Source organism: Apteryx mantelli, chromosome 2, assembly GCF_036417845.1.
Source record: "Apteryx mantelli isolate bAptMan1 chromosome 2, bAptMan1.hap1, whole genome shotgun sequence".
Taxonomy (NCBI): domain Eukaryota; kingdom Metazoa; phylum Chordata; class Aves; order Apterygiformes; family Apterygidae; genus Apteryx; species Apteryx mantelli.
In genome coordinates this window covers 168,058,584-168,077,273 of record NC_089979.1, presented here as the reverse complement: position 1 = coordinate 168,077,273, position 18,690 = coordinate 168,058,584, and the positions used below count along the sequence as shown (strand labels likewise).

At 47.2% G+C, this 18,690-nt stretch overlaps 1 protein-coding gene across 1 annotated transcript in view; it reads left to right on the top strand.

Moving 5' to 3' along the window:
* LOC136991345 (obscurin-like) overlaps positions 1 to 18,690 on the top strand; it is a 144,635-nt gene that overhangs the window by 3,067 nt on the left and 122,878 nt on the right. The window contains 6 exon segments of the mRNA XM_067292211.1: positions 668 to 931; positions 1,233 to 1,508; positions 3,376 to 3,651; positions 4,462 to 4,737; positions 5,959 to 6,228; positions 6,448 to 6,711. Of these exon segments, the coding sequence (XP_067148312.1) occupies positions 668 to 931; positions 1,233 to 1,508; positions 3,376 to 3,651; positions 4,462 to 4,737; positions 5,959 to 6,228; positions 6,448 to 6,711 (1,626 nt within the window).

Below are 18,690 nucleotides of genomic sequence, written 5' to 3'. Positions count from 1 at the left end.
ATATAAATCTTTGTGAAGGTAGTCCAGATGTTATGCAGCTATTTCATAACCCTTACCATTTTTTCCAAAAACAATTTAGACCCAGGTAGGGGGACAGCGTTGGCAAATGAATGATCCTGTCTGCAGCAGGTGCTGTTTGCTGTGGACATGCAGCCTAGTCTCTTCTGCAAGTGAACAGAATGTGTCGTTCTTCCCAAGAGTGCCCACCCTGCTTGGCTTGCGGAGACTGACCCTGCACAGCATGTGCAGGAAAGCTGGTGTACACCTAGCGATCAGGCACCGTAATTCTGCTGTCAGCCTGCTTGCTGTCCAAGTGAGCAGCAGCCAGGAACTGTGCTGTTTGGAAGCAAACTGTTCCTGCCAGTGCTTCCACAAGCATTTTCTTAATAAGCCTTTTTTTCGTTTTACAGTTGGTTTATTTAAATCATAACCTACCAGACAATCTCCCATTGAAAACCCCATACAACAGGAACTTGGAGACAAAGCTTTAAAGCATCATAGGTTTCTTAAAATCTACCTGCAGCTTCACTGAAATTGTTTGGAAACATGTCTAACCTTGCATGAACTCTGTTCCAAGGTGGAAATGAAACTTGAAAGCCCATCCTGTCATTCTTTTATGCAGCCCTGATGGCCTGGGTGTAATTTTTCCTTCTTTGCAATCTTGCAGATGATGTGTTTGAAGATAAAATGCAGAATGAGGTGAAGGCTGTCCTGAAAGAGAATGCCTTGATGAGCTGTGATGTGACCCAGGAGAAGACTGAGGTGAAATGGTACAAGGAGGGGAAGCTGATCACCTCAAGTGAGAAGTTCAGGGTAGAGTCGGAGGGCAAAGCACGGTGGCTGGTGGTGCATCAGGTGGAAAAGACAGACGCTGGCGAGTACACCTGTGAGGCTGCTGGCCAGAAAGTGGTCTTCCAGATGGTTGTCACAGGTGAGAGAAAGTTCTTTGGTCCATCCTTCCTATTTCTTGAATATTTAGGAAACTGATATAGATATATATATATATTTTATATATATATATATATATAAATAAAATCTTTGTGTGATTAATGACAAAGCAGCTAAAAGATTCTTTAAAAAAAAAAAAAATCACAATCCACATGTCCTTCCGATAGGTTTAGATGGACATTGTCAAGCCAGAGAGGTGGTTTCCAGTATTCCCTGTAAGCTATGATACAGAGTTTAGGAAACTTCAGCTCAGGGATGCACTTTGAATTAATCTCTCTTTTCAGAGCCAGAAGTTGTGTTTACAAACAAGGACAGGGTGCAGAAGGAGGTGCAGGCAGCCCTGAAAGAGAAGGCCACGCTGAGCTGCGAGGTGGCCCAGAGGGGGACCGAGGTGAAATGGTACAAGGAGGGGAAGCTGATCACCTCAAGCAAGAAGTTCAAGGTGGAGTCAGAGGGCAAATTGCGGCAGCTGGTGGTGGAGCAGGTGGAAGAGAAAGATGCTGGCGAGTACACCTGCGAGGCTGCTGGCCAGAAACTGACCTTCAAGATTAATGTCATGGGTAAGACTGATACTCTTTTCAAAATTTCAGTAGAGAATAATAAAATAATAATTGTGATTCCATATTACACAATGACCCAATTGCAATAGTCTGGGCTCTACTGCAGTCTGTAAAGTTTATCTGATTTGCTGTGTGCTGGGTCTGGTATATACTGAAATATTTGGTTTTATCATGTCACAAAGGCTTGTCACATTCTTAAGTAGTCTATATAATAATAATTGCAGAAATGAATAGAATAGAAATAATAGTCAGCATGTTGTTCAAATCTTTCCCATTCCTGGGATCCCAAAGGGTGATTCTTGTGCACTGAACCTCTTGACAAAGACAAGCACGTGTGATAGGAGTGTGCATTTTGCATGAAGCATGTCAAGGGAGGAGTAACATGAGCTCCACCAAGCAGCACGTTACCCCATTTACAATGCCGTTGAGTAGGAAGTCACAATCAGATAAGCGAGTCTGACATTCATTGTGTGAGGCTTGATCGGTCTGTATTGGAACTGCAAGTAAAACAGACTATCTGTAAAACACGCAAGGAATAAAGGATTGGCTTTGCCAGCCAAGAAATGGAGGAATAACTTAAGAACCATCAGTGTGAGGACTAAAGACTTTCAGAATTTTCAAAAGAAATTTGGAAAGGGAGTGATGAAGAGGTACTCACCTGGGCTGTTCCAGCCACAGGCATTTCTGAGCATAGTGCTGGACTAGCAGTGGTGAGCCTGAAACCAGTTGAACTGTGAGAGGAATTGCTGAGGCTTGATGAGTGTTAATCAGTAAAAAAGTACAGATTAAATGAAAACTAGCCCAGACTGTTAGAAAACAAGGTGGCTAGTTAGATAGCAATTAAACAGCTTTTTTTCTGCATTCTGCTTCATCTGTTTCTTCTGCATCCAGCTGTAAAGCCTCTAGTTACCACAACAAAGTTCTCCTCAGAAACATATTTTCTGGAAAACACAGAAGTACTTGGTCATGTGCTTTTCTGTTGTAGTATTTCAATCCTGAAATGAAATTCATTCAAAAATCCTTTCCTTGTTAGATTTCCACACCCAGTTCTAAAAACTGAGAGGTTGGAATGTGCTCTGCCATTTGCAGTTTTAACAGCAGAATTTATAGAGATGGACTGAAAACTCAGCACTTTTTTGAACTCATGCTATTGTGTATTTGAGGTCCTAACCTTCTGAGATGCTTGTAACACTTCTGCTAGATGCTAAATGCCCCTTTGTCTTGAAAGATTGCTAGTACTTGGTCTTTTAGAACTGGATTCAGAAGGTTCCCAAACTGTTCTAAGCGTGTGATGTTGAAGGGAGTGTTGAAGTTGTAGACATGCTTGAGTACCTTGCCGCCCACAGTCCTGGGCTAACTGACTGCTGTAGGGAAATTGTATTCCTTTGTCATTTTGACCGTCACATTTGTGACAGTGGAAGAGACTATGAAGAGTGTTCCAGAAGCCAACAGTACTGTGTTGGGTTAGGATGGACAAGTGAACCAGGAGACCATCATTTCTGCTATGACATGTTACAGTTGTGTCCTTGATAATTCACTGTAGGTCTTAATGAAAAGATATTGGGGGGGGGGTTGGTGATGTGCAGGAAAGATATTCTGTGGAAGTTTCTGAATTTGACATGTTTTGCATGCTTGCAGTCGTGGGAGTGGTATCAAGGACCCTTTGGTCCTTTCCATTCCTGGACTCTTACTCCCCTAATTTCCACGTTGCAGTTTGCTCACACAGAAGGGTAGATACTGTCCAGTGAAGACATTTGGTTTTAACATAAGTGGTAACCTTGATGTTTTCCAGGCCTGTGCACACAGATGGGTAAGATGGCCTCATTTGAATCCCTCTGTCAATATTCTCTCCTTTTTCTGCACTCAGAGCCGACACCTGCGTTTATAGACCAGGAGAAGGTCCAGAAGGAGGTGCATGCTGTCCTGACAGAAAGTGCCAGCCTCAGCTGTGAGGTAGCAGAGGACACAACTGAAGTGAAATGGTACAAGGATGGAAAACTGCTCATTTCCTCTAGAAAATTCCAAATCGAGACTCTGGGCAAAACCCGTCGTCTGCTTATAGAGCGGCTGGAGAAGAAAGATGCTGGCGAATACATCTGTGAGGCTGCAGGCCAGAAGCTGACCTTCAAGCTTGGAGTTACTGGTGAGTTTTCACTTTGGGCATGTTATGCAGCTTTGCTGGGTGGCTAAGATGAATAGTGATTATTCTGTACCTAATGGCCACGGTGCAGCTACGATCTCTCCTGGAGCAATATCTGTGAACCATGCTGCACATGAATTTGGCCATTTGAATTTAGCAGTGTTGAGGAGGAGAAACTGGTTGGAGACTCCTTGGCTAAAGCGATGCTAAATAGTTTTTTCTTGTTTGTTTATCATCTCCTTCACACACGTTATCATACAACCTTTTCCAGTGATGGGTAGCTGAAAATGAGCTGGAAGTGGGAAGTTTTAAAGCACAGAAATAGAGCTGTGGGGAAAGGCCGCTAAGAAAAACTAGATTGCCACTGTGTGCGCCCTGTTCTGGGGCAAAGCATTGTACAAGGTAGAGGAGAATGGGAGTAAAGCAAACAGATAAGAAAAGAGGCTGTAAATTCAGGATTAGCATATTAATATTTCTTCTTAATTAGATCTAGAATCATCCAAATAAGAGAAGAAAGATTATATAGGTAATTTTACCACTAAGAAAGAAGCATTTTATGAGTGGCAGATAAAATGTATATTTGCATTTCCTTTTCTTGGCTCCTCTTATAAGCAGAAGCTCTGAGTTACCTGACAGATTATTTTCTCAGCAAAAGTTTATACCAGTCACAAATATTCATCCATATTTCCTGGGTTGTTACAGATTATGCCATGAACTGGAACCCTATTGTGAGAAGAGACAGTAACTGAATATTGCTGGGTTAAGGACCTGGAAATGAAGCTAATAGTTTGTCTTTTTTAATGCCTTTCCTAGAACCAGAGGCCAAATTTGAAAAGAAGGTTGTCCAGAAAGAGCCCCTCATTGTTCAAGAACATGAAAACATCACTCTGACTACTTCAGTAACGCCTGAAACTGCTTCAGTCGAGTGGCTGAAGGATGGAATAGAAATCAAGGCGAGCAAGAAGTATGAGATCAAGAGTGAGGGGGCTTCCCGGACCCTGACGGTGAACCTGGCTAAGAGCACGGACACTGCTGTGTACACCTGCTGCACAAAGAATGACAAGCAGGAATTCCAAGTGAAGGTGCAAGGTGAGCAGGCAGCTGCCCCCAGGTCATGTCCCTGCCTAACAGCTCCGTTTCCCTCGCGGGAGGATGGAGGTGAAGGAGTCCAAACTCCCCCTAAAACTGCTCTAGGCTCAAGACCTGAACTGCTGTTGCTGCTACTGTGGCTCCCATGCCATGGGCTAGCAAAGCTCCTCCTGCCTCTAAAGACCCAGTTGATGTCCTTTGCTGGGCTTTCGCTCAAGGGAACAAGAAGGCCTCCGATGGGTGCTTTTCCTGGTGTTTGCTTTCCACAGTCATCACAGCATTCCTATCACCTCCTAGCCTAGTGGCTGGGGAGCGGGCAGGGCTTTAGCTCTTCCCCACTCTGTCCTCCAGCATGACAAAGCTGATGAGGAAGATGTACAGGGATGTTGTGTGAGGGTAACGTTTGTAAGCTGGTCCTGTTGGGGGAAGCAGGGCCTAAACTGTCGCCTCTGTTCCTGGGACAGTGCACAGGGTTGCTGCTCCCTCATGAAGGCTAAGGCTCTAAATTGACTGTCTCATCAGAAGGATGGGGTGCAGCTGGTGCTCACACAGAGAGGAGAGGGTTGATGTCCAGGACCAAAGGGCTAATTGGGCCCACTGCTGCAGTATCTGCCCCCAGGCAATAACTCTATATCCCTTTACTGTCCCCAACAGCAGAGCATCATAAAGTCCAGCCAAAGAAAGGAAGGTGCTGTGCAGTGCAGTGGCAGAGAGGCACACAGGCTAGGGTTCATCTCCTTTCTCCTCAGACATCCACACAAGATGTCTACAGCTGGGATGCACCCCCTCAGCTCTCTTTGGAGTCAGCGGAGAGGAACGGTTGCTAGTAGGTCAGAATTCATCTGACCTATTGAAACATCTACTTCAGGATGAGATGAATCACGCCCTGGATTCATTTAACTCCACTGTCTGTGTCTCCAGGGACGGAAGAGACAAAGGTGGATGGGGCTTATGCCTCTACAGATTTTTTTATCTAGTCAGGCAAATGAAGCTCTGATGTGAAAGAACAGATGATCTCATTTGGTAAAAGATGAGAAAGAAAGAAAGGCAAAACCAAAGCCTGTTTAAGGCACTGTTATTGCTCTACAGAATAATATTAATAATAACAAAATTCCATGTCAGAGGAATCTCCCTAAGTTTCCACATCTCTGGTTTGTCTCACACCATGTTCACACCATGTCTCAAAGACATGCTCCTAAGTGTTTTCTTCCTTTGCATCAGCTCCCCGAGTGGTGAAATTCATTACGAGTCTCAACAGCGTGGTCTCTGAAGAAGGAAAAGAGGCTGTGTTCAAGTGTACCATCTCTCCCAGTGATGCTGTGGTTACATGGCACAGGAATGGTGTCAAGATTGAAGCCAGCAAGAAGTATGTGATCTCGCAGAGTGACACCAACCACAGCCTGACGATCACTGATCTGACGGTGGAAGACGCAGCTGAAATCTCTGCCAATGCTGAGGGTGTAGAAAGCAGTGCCAACCTCAGGGTGCGAGGTAAGAGACAATAATGTCCCTTTGACAGGCTATCACTGATGCTGTGATCTCTGCTTTATATGGCCTTCCCCTTGACGGATTATATTCGTAGTAGGGGATTGCTGCTTTCAGTTTATTAAATAAAGATGCCCAGAATGCATGGGCCACTATTTTAATTCCTCCCGATAGCCCGTTTTCTGGATCCTGCACGTTTTTGCTAATATCTTTCTCCTTTGGCAGAGGCCCCAGTCTCATTCAAGAAGAAACTGGAGCCCAGAACAGTTGAAGAGAGGGACACAGTGATCCTGGAGGTTGAGCTGACCAAGGCTGCAGAGGTGAAGTGGATGAGGAACAAAACTGTGCTGAAGCCCAGTGAAAACATAGAGATCAAAGCTGAGGGAACGAAGCATATCCTCGTGGTTAAGAACATCTCCTTCGCAGAAAGGGGCTTCTACTGCTGTGAGAGTCCTGATGACAAGACCCAAGCCAAGATCAATGTGGAAAGTAAGTTGAACGGTTTCCCATTCTGTAATTCCCCTGGATAGGGTTTGGAGATGGATTCTGGTCTCTTCCATGACAATTACCCGTCAAATGACTGAGAGAAGGTGGAAGCAAGGGCAGTACAAAAGGAACAACTGGCTGCTTTTTGTTGCCTCCATCTCATTGCACCGGCTTTCAGTCATGCTGTCGACCATTAAGCCTCCTAGCTCATTCTTCTCCCTCCTCTGAAATTTCTCCCTCTCTGGTTGACTCTGTTTTCTCCATCTTAGGGCTTTTAGCAAGCCATTCCCTGTTCAGCCATCTGTTGCCCTAATTCTCCTCTGTAAAGCACCTCTTTCAGAATGTCTCTTTATAGTCAGTCAGGGTTAGAAAAACTACAAGAGCAAATCTTCTATCTGTGGGTGCTGCCCTTTCAAGTAAACGAATGGTCTCTTGGCTGTAGCTCTGTACTTGTATCCTCTTTCCTACATCCTTTTGTCATGATCGTTACAGGATAAATGAAGACAGGATTTAAGCACTTAAGGGCTCTCTAATTTTGTCTTTAAAGCCCCTGCCACCAATTGGTGCTAAGTCATAAATAATAGGTAAGGAAGGACTTGATAACAGACTTCAAGTACCTAAAAGGCTGTTGTAAAGTGGAAGGGAACAATCTGTTCTCCATGCGGAAATAATGACAGGAAATAATGGGCTTCAATTGCAATGAGAAGGATCCAGGTTGTACAGTAAAAAAGCTTTCTGTTGGTTGGATGACTGAATAGAATCATCTGAAGAGGTTTTGGAGCCTCCATCATGGGCTTAAGAAAAGGTTAGTGAAATATCTGTCTGGAATTACATAAAGAGCTGAGCATGTCCTAGAGCAGGGGAGAAGGGCTGGATGATCTTTCTAGGTCTTTCCAGCCTTATGTTTTTGTGATTTTTTTTTTTTTTGGATGGTGTGAGTACATACCTTTACACAAGATGAAGAGACTGATTTGATGCATTGGTTCAGATCTTTGTTTTAGATTTTCATCAGTGCACAGAGGTCTAGGGCAAGGTTAAAATAGGTTAAGTTCTGAGTAATTGTGACTTTGCACTGAAATAATGGGGAATTTTTGGATTTGGGTGATTCAGCATCATCTTTTTGTTGTTTTGGACGTGGTTAGACCCAGATGAACAGGAATCTGAGCCCAGGAAAATATAAGCAAAAACTTCTGCAAAGTAAGCAAACTCTTGTAACTCATCTCTAATCTGCTTAGCTCTAGAATAGCCTTATGGTTCCCCTCTCTAAGATTTCTTGTACATACCGACTGCTTAATTTTAACTCCTGCTGCAGGACTTCTCGTGAAATAATTGGTAAGAGTCTCTCATGAGGCTGGAATCTTTGCCGTTGTCCTTCGCTTCGTGACTCTGTGCAGCTGCATGTGCCCTATAGCTAAAAGCTGCTTTTCCTCGAGGACACCTGTGATTTCCTGTCATTCCTCAAGTTAATCCACCTTAGTCTTTCTGCTAGTGCAGATGTATTTTGGTTATGCCCCTGCTGTGAAGTGTCTTTCTCTACTGGCTATTTGAGGAACCACGGGGGACTGAGATCCTGATTTAGAACTAGACTTAGGCTTACTGTTTCTGTTAAATGGGATGAACTGGGATTGTAGAGCGTAGAGCAGTGTAGCACTTCCATGTTCACAATGTCTTACTCCATCCTCTTTCACGTGTTGCACCCCAAAGCATTTTTTCAGACTCTGGGTGATATCCAGTTTCCTCCCAGCAAGGTGTTTCATCACCACTAGCTGTAGCTTCAGTTACTCCTGTTTGTAGGCACTGGCTGTTGCTATAGCCAAGTGTAAAAATGAAAGTGATGGAAGAGTGTTTGTACAGAAAGGAATTGGTTAATCCTGATTGCTACCAACAGTGTTTTACACTGTTTTGGATAAGGTGAGTCGTGTAAGCATAAATGGGTATCTGACTCTGGTTTAGAAACTTCCCACTCTGAGGGAGGAAGGGGGAATTGGTACCAGATCATTCTGGGTCTTGTGCTTCCCAGACTTTCTTATCCCTTATGCTTAGTGTCACTATAAAAGGTAGCTCCACTGATCGACTGAGACTGTTTTGTGCAGTGACTGAAACTCAAGGTGATCTGAGATGAACCGTGAACACCTCATTGCATCAGGGAATGTTCCTGTCTAATTAATTTTATGTCGGGGACAAAGAAGTCCACGGTAATGGGCAAAAGAGATTCTTTTTGTGGATGCAACAGGAAAGGTGGCCATATGCAAGAATATCATTAGAACATATGCATTCTATATCCAAGTCCTCCAGAGCTCTCGCTCTGCTTTACAGCACAAGCAAAACTCTAAAAAGTATGAGTTTAAAATTATGTTCCATTTTTTGGCATTTAAGCCCATGGCCTATTTTTTTTAGATGAATACATAAGAGCTTATATTGAGGTCAGCAGAAGCTTTTTAAATGCTCACAATCTGGGGAACTGGGCTACTATTACTTGGTGCTTGGCTTTGGACTGAGAAGCCTGATTTTAGATGACCTTTTTTTAAACACCAGACTGGACTGATACTCTTTGGCTTGAGCCTGCGTACAGTGCTAGGTAAACAAGGAATAATTATGTGAAACTATGTTGATTTACTCCAGTATAAAAGATGCTCAATCAAAAAATAAGGCTCTGTCCTGATCTTAGGATGTCAGGAGAGCCTAAAAACAACTGAGCTGATCAAACCAACAGCCTGTCTGTGTGAATACTTTATTTTCAACTGTGAGAAGGAGGAGATGTTTGAGGAAGGCTTCAGTATGTAAGTCATGGGTAAAGTGATCCTTCCTCTGATATACCTATAAACATTCAGCAGGGAAAAGCATAATTAGGTTAGTTAATTACAGCAGAAATTATACTGAGAACATGGGTATGAAATTTCAAATCCCTTGACATGAAATACAGTCTATTAAATCCGGTAAAAATTCCATCATTCCCCAACTGTCTGCTACTTTATAAAAGACAGACCTTTGCAAAAATGATTTTTTTTCAGTCCTATATACAATACAAGCTGAGGCTATGCCTAGGAGGTAACTTACTGAGTTAGGAATTGCTATTTATTTACTTGACGTTTTTGAAAATCACTTTCCCTTCCTCTCCAGAATAACTGCAGTTTGATCCGCAGCCCATTCACTGTTTGAAAGGTTGGAATATCTGTTAACCGAGATGAAAGGTTAGACTGTCACAGGTAGACTGTGTTTAGTTTGGTGAGCAAGGTAACCGGGAAGGGTTAGGGACCGGCTGCTAACTGAGATGAGAAATCGGGAATGGATGCAACTTCAAAGAGAAAAGCCGGGAGAGTTGGTGTCTTAGTTCGGGAAGGAAAGAACGAGCTTCTTCCCGCATTTGTGAGGTTCCAAACACGTTCTTGGGGCAAATTTGTGCTTATGCAGTTGAGGCCCGGGAGGGGACCGTGAACGGGGAGCCAGTGTGGTTTCCTTGGGAGAGGAGTTGGATAGGATCCCGCATGTGGAAGAATGGTTAAGTGAAAAGGGGCATGATCTCTTAGAAGTGAGCAATCCTGTCTTCACGATGGAGGGAGGATCCCACGGCTGTGTGAACTGTCCTTGAACATTCCTAGACCATTACAAAAGGGGAAGGCAAGTAGTGGTAAACAAGTCAAGGAGGGGGCCGACAAGCCCCTTCACGTGAACAGCAACTTTGCACCAATCATGTATTCGCTTTAGGCACGTGAACAGAGACTGTAAACCAATCATACAGCTGTTGCTAGCACATGCTCTATCGCCTGTCTATATATACTCTGTGTAAGCTCTAATAAAGGGAAAACGACCATACTCATATTGAGACTCATCGTTACTCCGGGCCCGTCCCCCCACTCCGACATCTGGTAGCAGAGGATGGTTTACTTCCGTGACTACCGATAAGAGCTCCGAGACTGCGGTAAGCAGCGAGAGGACGGGAGTGGGGATTGTACGGCTGAGAGGAGTGCTGGTTGTACGCCGCTAGCCAACCAGACACTGGTCTTCGGGGTCGCTCCCCGCCTCTCAGGAAGCAGCAATGGAGGCTGATGCTGCTGCCACCTTGCTCGCCGGGATACTCTCTAAGAGAGGGATTGACGCCCCGGAAAAGCAGTTGCACCGATTGATTAAGCTAGGGCAAAAATGGGGTCATTTTTCCGACACCCATATGCTATTTTCCGTATCGGAATGGCGAGATTTCGGAGAGACAATGTGGCAGAAGACGATTGGGGGAGGCGAGAAGGAGGAGAGGGCAATAAGAGCTGTTTGCGCACTTTGGAACACCGTACTAGAGACTTTAACGGCAGTGTGCCGGTCCGTCGGGGAGGCACTGCAAAGGGTGCGGGAGAACTCTGAGGGGGAGGCATCGTCAGCGCCGTCACCCGGTGCGGGAGAACTCTGAGGGGGAGGCATCGTCAGCGCCGTCACCCGCTGCGTCCCAGAAAGCGGAGGTTTCCTCAGAGCCGGCCGGTCCGAGCTCCGAGGCGAACGCGGAAGTGCACCCGGAGGAGGCTCAAAGAGGGGCGGTGGCCACGCCCCTTGCTGACCTCATAGACTCGGGCGGGAAGGAGTGCCGACCCCCTCCTAGCGCTCCTCCCCCGCCGCTGCCTAGCAACAGTCCCCTGTACCCACCGTTGCCGCTGCCTGTGCCACCTCAGCGGCCGCCTCTACCCTCCTTCAACGAGACCACCCGCTCACGCCAGACTCCATCAGAGCACCCCCCACTGCTTTCGTCCAGCGAGTCTTCGGGGGACAACACGCCTGGCACCAGAAATAAAGTACCGCCGTCACCAGAAGAAACCGTAAGAGTGCTACAGGAGCTATCGGAACGCCTGAAAAAAGTGGAGCTGCAGGCGCAAGAGAAAGAGGGAGGAGTACCTCCCTGCTTAATGAATCCCCTCGCCGGACCTCCAAGGGAGTCCTGCTGGAGTGGTATTATCAAGGACGCTATAATAGAAGGACAATGGAAGCCTGTTGCGGGGTCCGAGGGCCCCACAGCACTGGCGTTCCCCGTGCTACAACAGAATGGTCAGGGGAAATGGGAACCACACGACTGGAAAATTTTACAACAAGCCGCCAAGGGTTGGGAGCCTGTAAGGCTCCGGCGGGGGCGACGCCTGGACTCCCAGCAGGAACAGATACACAAACACAAGGCACACTAAGGTCAATGCTGAGCGTTTATTACCTCTGCGTCTGAGCGGGGGTTCCCCAGCGATTTCCCGATCGAGGCAATAAAGGAGCGGGAGAGTCCCTGGCACCGCTGAGCGTCGGTCCATGGCGAGGAACACCGGGGGGGGGCACTATACGTGGTTTTGTGTACTACACACATGCGCAGTGGGCACATTGAGCTCATCGCTAATCTCGAGTCAAAGCCCAGGTGCACACCACACTGGCATAGGCCCAGCTACATGGCTATGGGTCAACATGTCCTGTTGATGCTCCTTTTCCCACGGAACGGTCTGGCTAGCTTCCATCGCCTATCTCCTCGACATTCTTCCGCACTTTCCCATACACTCCACCCCTGCGATGGAGAGCTGGTTACAGGCCATTCCAGTCTTCAGAAGGGCGTGTGGTATGAGGGCAAGGGAATTTACAAAGTAATGAAATCAAAACATAACATAATATAATGCGAAAGATAAACAAGAGTTCTCCTTGTATGAGGTGGCCCGGCCATCCCCTTAGGGAGCCAAACCAATTAGCCAGCCAGGCATCTCCGCCATTCTGCCAGGTATGTTGGATAATGCTCTGTAAGTGGCTGATATCAGTCTCAGTAGATGCTGATTCTTCAGTGATGGTAAAGCAGCACATCCCGGCAAAGTCAGGACATCCATGGTTGTAACACAGTAGGAGATAGTCAATCACTAGATGGTCTTGCAGTGTTTCTTGCCGTACTGCTCCCAACTCTTTATTTAAAAGAGGCAATGGCTCTAGATGTCCAATTTAAGCCTTGAGCTAAAGCACAGACAACATGCTCTAACCGTTTACAATCATGCGCCACCACCCCCGGGATCCCAACTAGGCTTAGCAATAGGCCTAGGGCTTCCGCATGAGAAAATAAACTTACATGGAGGTTACAAATGGCATCTAGGATATGTCACGGGGTCCTTCGCTGCTCCATCATAAAGGGAAGGATGCTTAGAGTAATACAATCTACAGTGCATGGGCCACCTGTGGCGTTGGCTGGCACATATGTATATGCTGTAGTGACACACAGAAGGAACCAACCTAAGGGTAGTATAATGTGAGCAGATGCATAAGCAATATTTATAGTGTCATTACAAATTAACTGTGTATTGGTTACATACCGCAGAACAGAGGTAGCATTTACAAAGCGAAAGCAAATATATGCTTTAGACATGTTAGCTATACAAAAAGAGTAAGTCCAAGGTGTCATCTTTTGGGAAACAATACCCAAATTGTATGAATTCATGGGAGTAACAGAAATACCCTTTTTTTGTATATAACTCTGTAGTACCATGAGTGGAGCTGGTACACCTATGTAACACATAGTTAAGACATCATCCACTGATCGTCCTCCTGCAATACAGAAAGCAGAGAGGTTAGCTGATCTTTGTGTGAGCCAAATCCATGTATTTACATGGGAAGCTGGATGGTCTTGTAGATTAACGGCATCTGTCGTGGTCAACAAGAGGCAACATCTCAACAGTAGCTTACAGATGCCGGCGTGATAACCTGTTGATGGGAAGATAGAAAGGCATAGTATCACCATCAGGAAGAACTAGAGCAGTGGCTCCTGGACCATCTGCTAGAACAGTGCCAGGCCGCTTTTCCTTTTGAGGAGTTAGTATCCACACACTGGCTAAAGAGTGTGTTGAGGGTGTTTGCTGAACTTGAGGCACTCCGGCACTGTGGATCAGAATTCCTCGCAGTATCGGTGCTCCCTGTGCAATATTCACTGGCGTGGATACGGATACCTGGAAAGATAAATCTTGAGAAGAGGTCAATAAGAGTGGGGCTATTTGGACAGGTATCAAAGGTGTAAACAGCCATACACACTGTGAAGGGCAATCAAGTCTTAAATGTAAGCTTATAACCCTTTGTTCAGTAATCGTGAGTTGCTCCGGTGTATAGAATCCTACCTCCCCGGAGGCGAGTATGCAGGGGGCAATTCCCCCTTCCATTACGGATATCCGAGCAGGAGTTGCTAGAGTCGGTTTGGCTTGTACTCGCTCATAGGGAGTAAGCATTCCAACACGCCTGTTGTTAAGCATAAACAGCGCTTGTGGGAGCATGCTCATCCACCCCCTTAAGGTTTGCGTGGTGGTAAGCTTTCGAATTTGTTCTTTTAGCAGGCCATTCATTCTCTCTATTAATCCACTATCTTGAGGGTGGTATGGTATATGCAAGACCCAGGTGATCCCCAAGTCCTTTGCCCATTCTTGTACTACATGGCCTGCAAAGTGGGTACCTTGGTCACTCTGTATTTCTTTTGGTATACCATAAGTATACATGAGCTGCTCTAAGCCCCGTACAGTAGAGGATTGATTCGCATGGGAGGTAGGATATGCATACATAAGGCCTGTGTAAGTGTCTGCAGCAGTCGATATATACTTTCGCCCCTGTGAGGGGGATAACGGGCCTACATAATCTACCTGCCAGGTCGCAAAGGGTTGTTCGCCTCGCTTGATGCGACCATATGTGCTGGTGAAAGGCACTTTTGTTATCTTCATACAAACGGGACAGTTAGCACGGGCTGTCTTATACCAATGTAGGGCTAACATGGGATGGCCTTGTGATAGATCCCAAGCCTGAGCTGTGATGGGGCCACGATGCCCTGATCGTTCATGCGCTTGCCAAGCTTGCTTTAACTCTGAGGGAGTTGCCATCTGGTCGACTGCTGTATTATGCTGAGTTTCAAGGGTCTCCTGCTTCTGATGGGCATCGACATGTCGCACAGACACAGCTTTAGTTTGCACAATGTCCCAAATCCTTTCCCACAAGGGGCTCCCCCAGAGTTCCTTATCATGTATCTTCCACTGTGCAGCGGCCCATGTTGGTAACCAGGTTCGCAGACCCTTGTATACTACCCAGCTATCCGTATAGAGGTAGCGTGCATCTCCCTCATCGAGAGCTATAGCTGCAGCCTTTAGTTCAGCCCACTGACTTGAGTATCCCGTTCCTGAGGCAAAACAGATAGTATCTGTGGCAGGATTATATGCTACAGAGCGCCACACTCGCTCTCCTGCCCAGGAATACACCGCACTGCCATCAGAAAACCAGGCCCACTCTCGTTGCTCAGGAGATAACGTCTCAAAAGGAGGGGCCTCTTGGACAGGCGATGGCTCTATTGGGGGAGCAAGGGGGGGCAGCCCCTCTGGCTCTGACAAGAGAGGCACGTGCTCAAAACGTACCTCCCCTAACAAGGTTGCATGCGGGGTGCTCATGTCCTTTCTCCCTGCCTTAAACCGGGCTTGTAAATAGTGTTTCCATTTCCACTGAGTTGCAGCTTGGGCCACCCCCACATGGGCCCTGATGGTATCATCTGTCACCCATGCCTGAATGGGGATGGGGGTGTGTACGGTCACTGGGTCACGTCCTGTAACTTGTTCGGTATCCTGCAAAGCCCACACCACAGCCAAGAGCTGTTTTTCTAAAGGTGTATAATTTGCTGTGGCCCCTTGCAGGGAACGGGACCAGAAACCTATAGGTTCCCGCCTTGCGTGGGCACATTGCTGCCACAACCCCCAAGACACCGTATCCCCCATGACCGTTACCTCCAGCTCGAAAGGTCGTCCCTCATATGGAGTGAATAGTTCGCAATGTTGGACCACCGCCTCCTTGCACAGGTCGAAGGCTTGCTGGTGTTCTTTAGTCCGTTGCCACTGGCTACTTTTTTTGGTCAAACGCTGTAGCGGCCGCATTAAATATGCTAAGTGGGGTATAAAGGTCCTCCAGAACCCCAAAAGGCCCAAAAAAGCTTGTAGTTGTCTCACAGTAGTGGGGACAGGGTACTGTTGAATGGTATTGCGCACTTTCTCAGGGATAGCTTTCGTCTGCCCCCTCCAGACTATCCCTAAGAATTGCACACTGATGTCTGGCCCCTGTACCTTCTTAGGGTTTACAGCCCACCCCCGCTCCTGTAGGGTCTGTACCAGCAATGATAACTGCTCACGGACTTGTTCTTCAGAAGGTCCCATTATCAAAATATCATCGATATAATGATGGATGGTACACTCTGTAAGTGGGGGGGGAAGATCAGCTGAGATCATCTGGTGGCAAATAGTGGGGCTATGTTTATAGCCCTGAGGAAGGACTTGAAATGTATATTGCTTATTATCCCATGTAAACGCAAATTGGTCTTGCGATTGCGGGGATATAGCGATAGAGAAGAATGCATTTGCCAAATCAATGACAGCTTTCCATTCTTGCAGATGTTTCCCTATGCCTTCCAGCAGAGTTACCATGTCAGGTACTACGGCTGCTAATGGTGGGGCGACTTTATTTAGCTCCCTATAATCCACAGTCATACGCCATGAGCCATCAGGCTTCCGAACAGGCCAAATAGGACTATTGAAAGCCGACAGGGCAGGGCGTATTATTTGGGTATGCAATAAAGCATCTATAGTTTCCTGAATTTCCTGTTCCCCACCAGGAATTCTGTATTGCTTCACTTGCACTACAGTGGGGGGAACCGGTAGATCCACTGGGTCCCATTTTGGATACCCTCTAATCAAAGTAATGGATCGCAACTGCGGTAACGCAGAACTTTTTCCAAAGGAGAACAATCCTTACAGGGTCTGAATATCTCTGCCCAGTAGCACATCGATCCCCAAGATACACTCGTGAATCAGTGCTAATAAAACAGTGGCAGAAAATGGGGGGGTTTTGCCAATTGCTAACGTAACTACAGCCTGTCTCGCCGGGGTGGCTGATCCTCCCAACCCACATATATGGGTAGTGGCCTTCCCCGGAGCTACCGCACTATGTAGTGCAGTAGCTTCTGCCCCAGTATCTACTAAAGCAAGCACAGCAATTTCTCCTCCAGAGCGCCAGCGAATTCGCAAGGGTACATAAGGGCATCGGTCCCCCCGATGGTAAGCCGCAACTGACGCTCGTATTGCAGGGGACCCGCCTCCCCCTCATTGTCTTTTGGCCGGCAGCTTCCACGCTGTGGCTGGAGCAGGGGGGGCGGTAGGCTGTGTTCGATATTGCTGATTAGCAGGTAGCCGCTGCCACCGCTTGAATAAGTCAGCAGTAGAAAGACCATTTATCTCATCACGTAATACCCTTGCCTGCAGCAAATCAGTCCACATCTGCCGCCTCGTTACCTTTCCACTCAATTTAGTAGTCCCTGCCAATTTTCTTCCTTTGGAATTCCGAACTGCTCTCGCTTGCTTAGTATCTGGTTCACCAACAAGTGTCAAATCCCTTATATTGTGTATTAAAGCCCCCACTGTTCCAGTTGCAGGCATTACTATGCCAAATAGTAAGGGCTTTAAGGCACTTGGAGCCCCCCTTAATAACTGGGTCTTCATCTGCCGCGTTATTTCCACACCGTCCGGTCCTTCTCCATCTGCTAATCCGATTGCTACCCCTAGCCGCCGCAACACGTTGATCCCTTCCTCCAAAGTACACCACGCTCCCACTGTGGCGACTAACTCATCGGTGGACGGATAAGCACCTAGCACAGCAGCACATAACCATTGATATAATGTTGGAGCTACGATAATATTTCCTGCCCCGTCCCACGGAGCAGTTAATTGGGTAAGATAATACTGAACTTGAGCATCGGTTGATAAGGGGCTCATTAAATTCAGCTCCTCTCTTACGAGACTAAGCGATCCGGCACCTGCATCCCATGCTCTCACTAACCAGGCTAACAAAGACTCCCCGTGCTGCTGCTGGAAAGCAGTTAAAAACTCACGCAATTCCTTCGGGGTATACGTCCTAGATTGCTCCACTGTATTCCCATCTACTTGCCTCTCCCCCTTCATTTGCACAAGAGGTCAGACCTGGGGAGTAGCCGATTCTCCTTCTAATCCAAATTCAATCTCCGAGTCAGATGAAGTACTCCAAATATTACCATCCCACTCCTCTGGGTCCCAGGAAGGTCTAGTTATTATTGCTCTCACCTGTGCAACTGTAGCTGGGGTTTTACCATAGCGCACACGGCGCTTGTTAGCCATTCGTAAAGCTAATCGCTCTACCCTATGGGTTAATTCCTGACTCTTTTCAGCTTGGCTCGTGATCAACTCCTGTGCTACCGCCCTCGCATCACGCAAATCTCCATTCTCCTTCTCCAGATCTTTTACTCGTTGCTGCAAAGATGATACCTCATTATCTAAGGCTCGAATGCCCGTCAACAGCGCCCACCCTAATTGTCCGGCGAGCTTCCGAGCTGCTTCCGAAGCAGCACGAAAGGGCATAGCCTGTAAAGCGGATTCAACCGCCTTCGGGGTAACATTTTCCCCCTGTGCCAACTCTGGCCAGTCCTGGGGGACTGCCAGAGCGGCAAGCAATGCAGCTACCGGCCCCCACCGCTCAGTCTGGGGCCATCCTGGCAGCCGCAGGCGAGCAGTCCCTCCGTGGCTCTCGCCCTCCCCCTTCGCTCTCCTTGGCCACGGCATTGTCGTTTGTGTATCCTGCCGACTACGCCAGTTGTAAGGGTCCGGCGGGGGCGACGCCTGGACTCCCGGCAGGAACAGATACACAAACACAAGGCACACTAAGGTCAATGCTGAGCGTTTATTACCTCTGCGTCTGAGCGGGGGTTCCCCAGCGATTTCCCGATCGAGGCAATAAAGGAGCGGGAGAGTCCCTGGCACCGCTGAGCGTCGGTCCATGGCGAGGAACGCCGGGGGGGCACTATACGTGGGTTTTGTGTACTACACACATGCGCAGTGGGCACATTGAGCTCATCGCTAGTCTCGAGTCAAAGCCCAGGTGCACACCACACTGGCACAGGCCCAGCTACATGGCTATGGGTCAACATGTCCTGTTGATGCTCCTTTTCCCACGGAACGG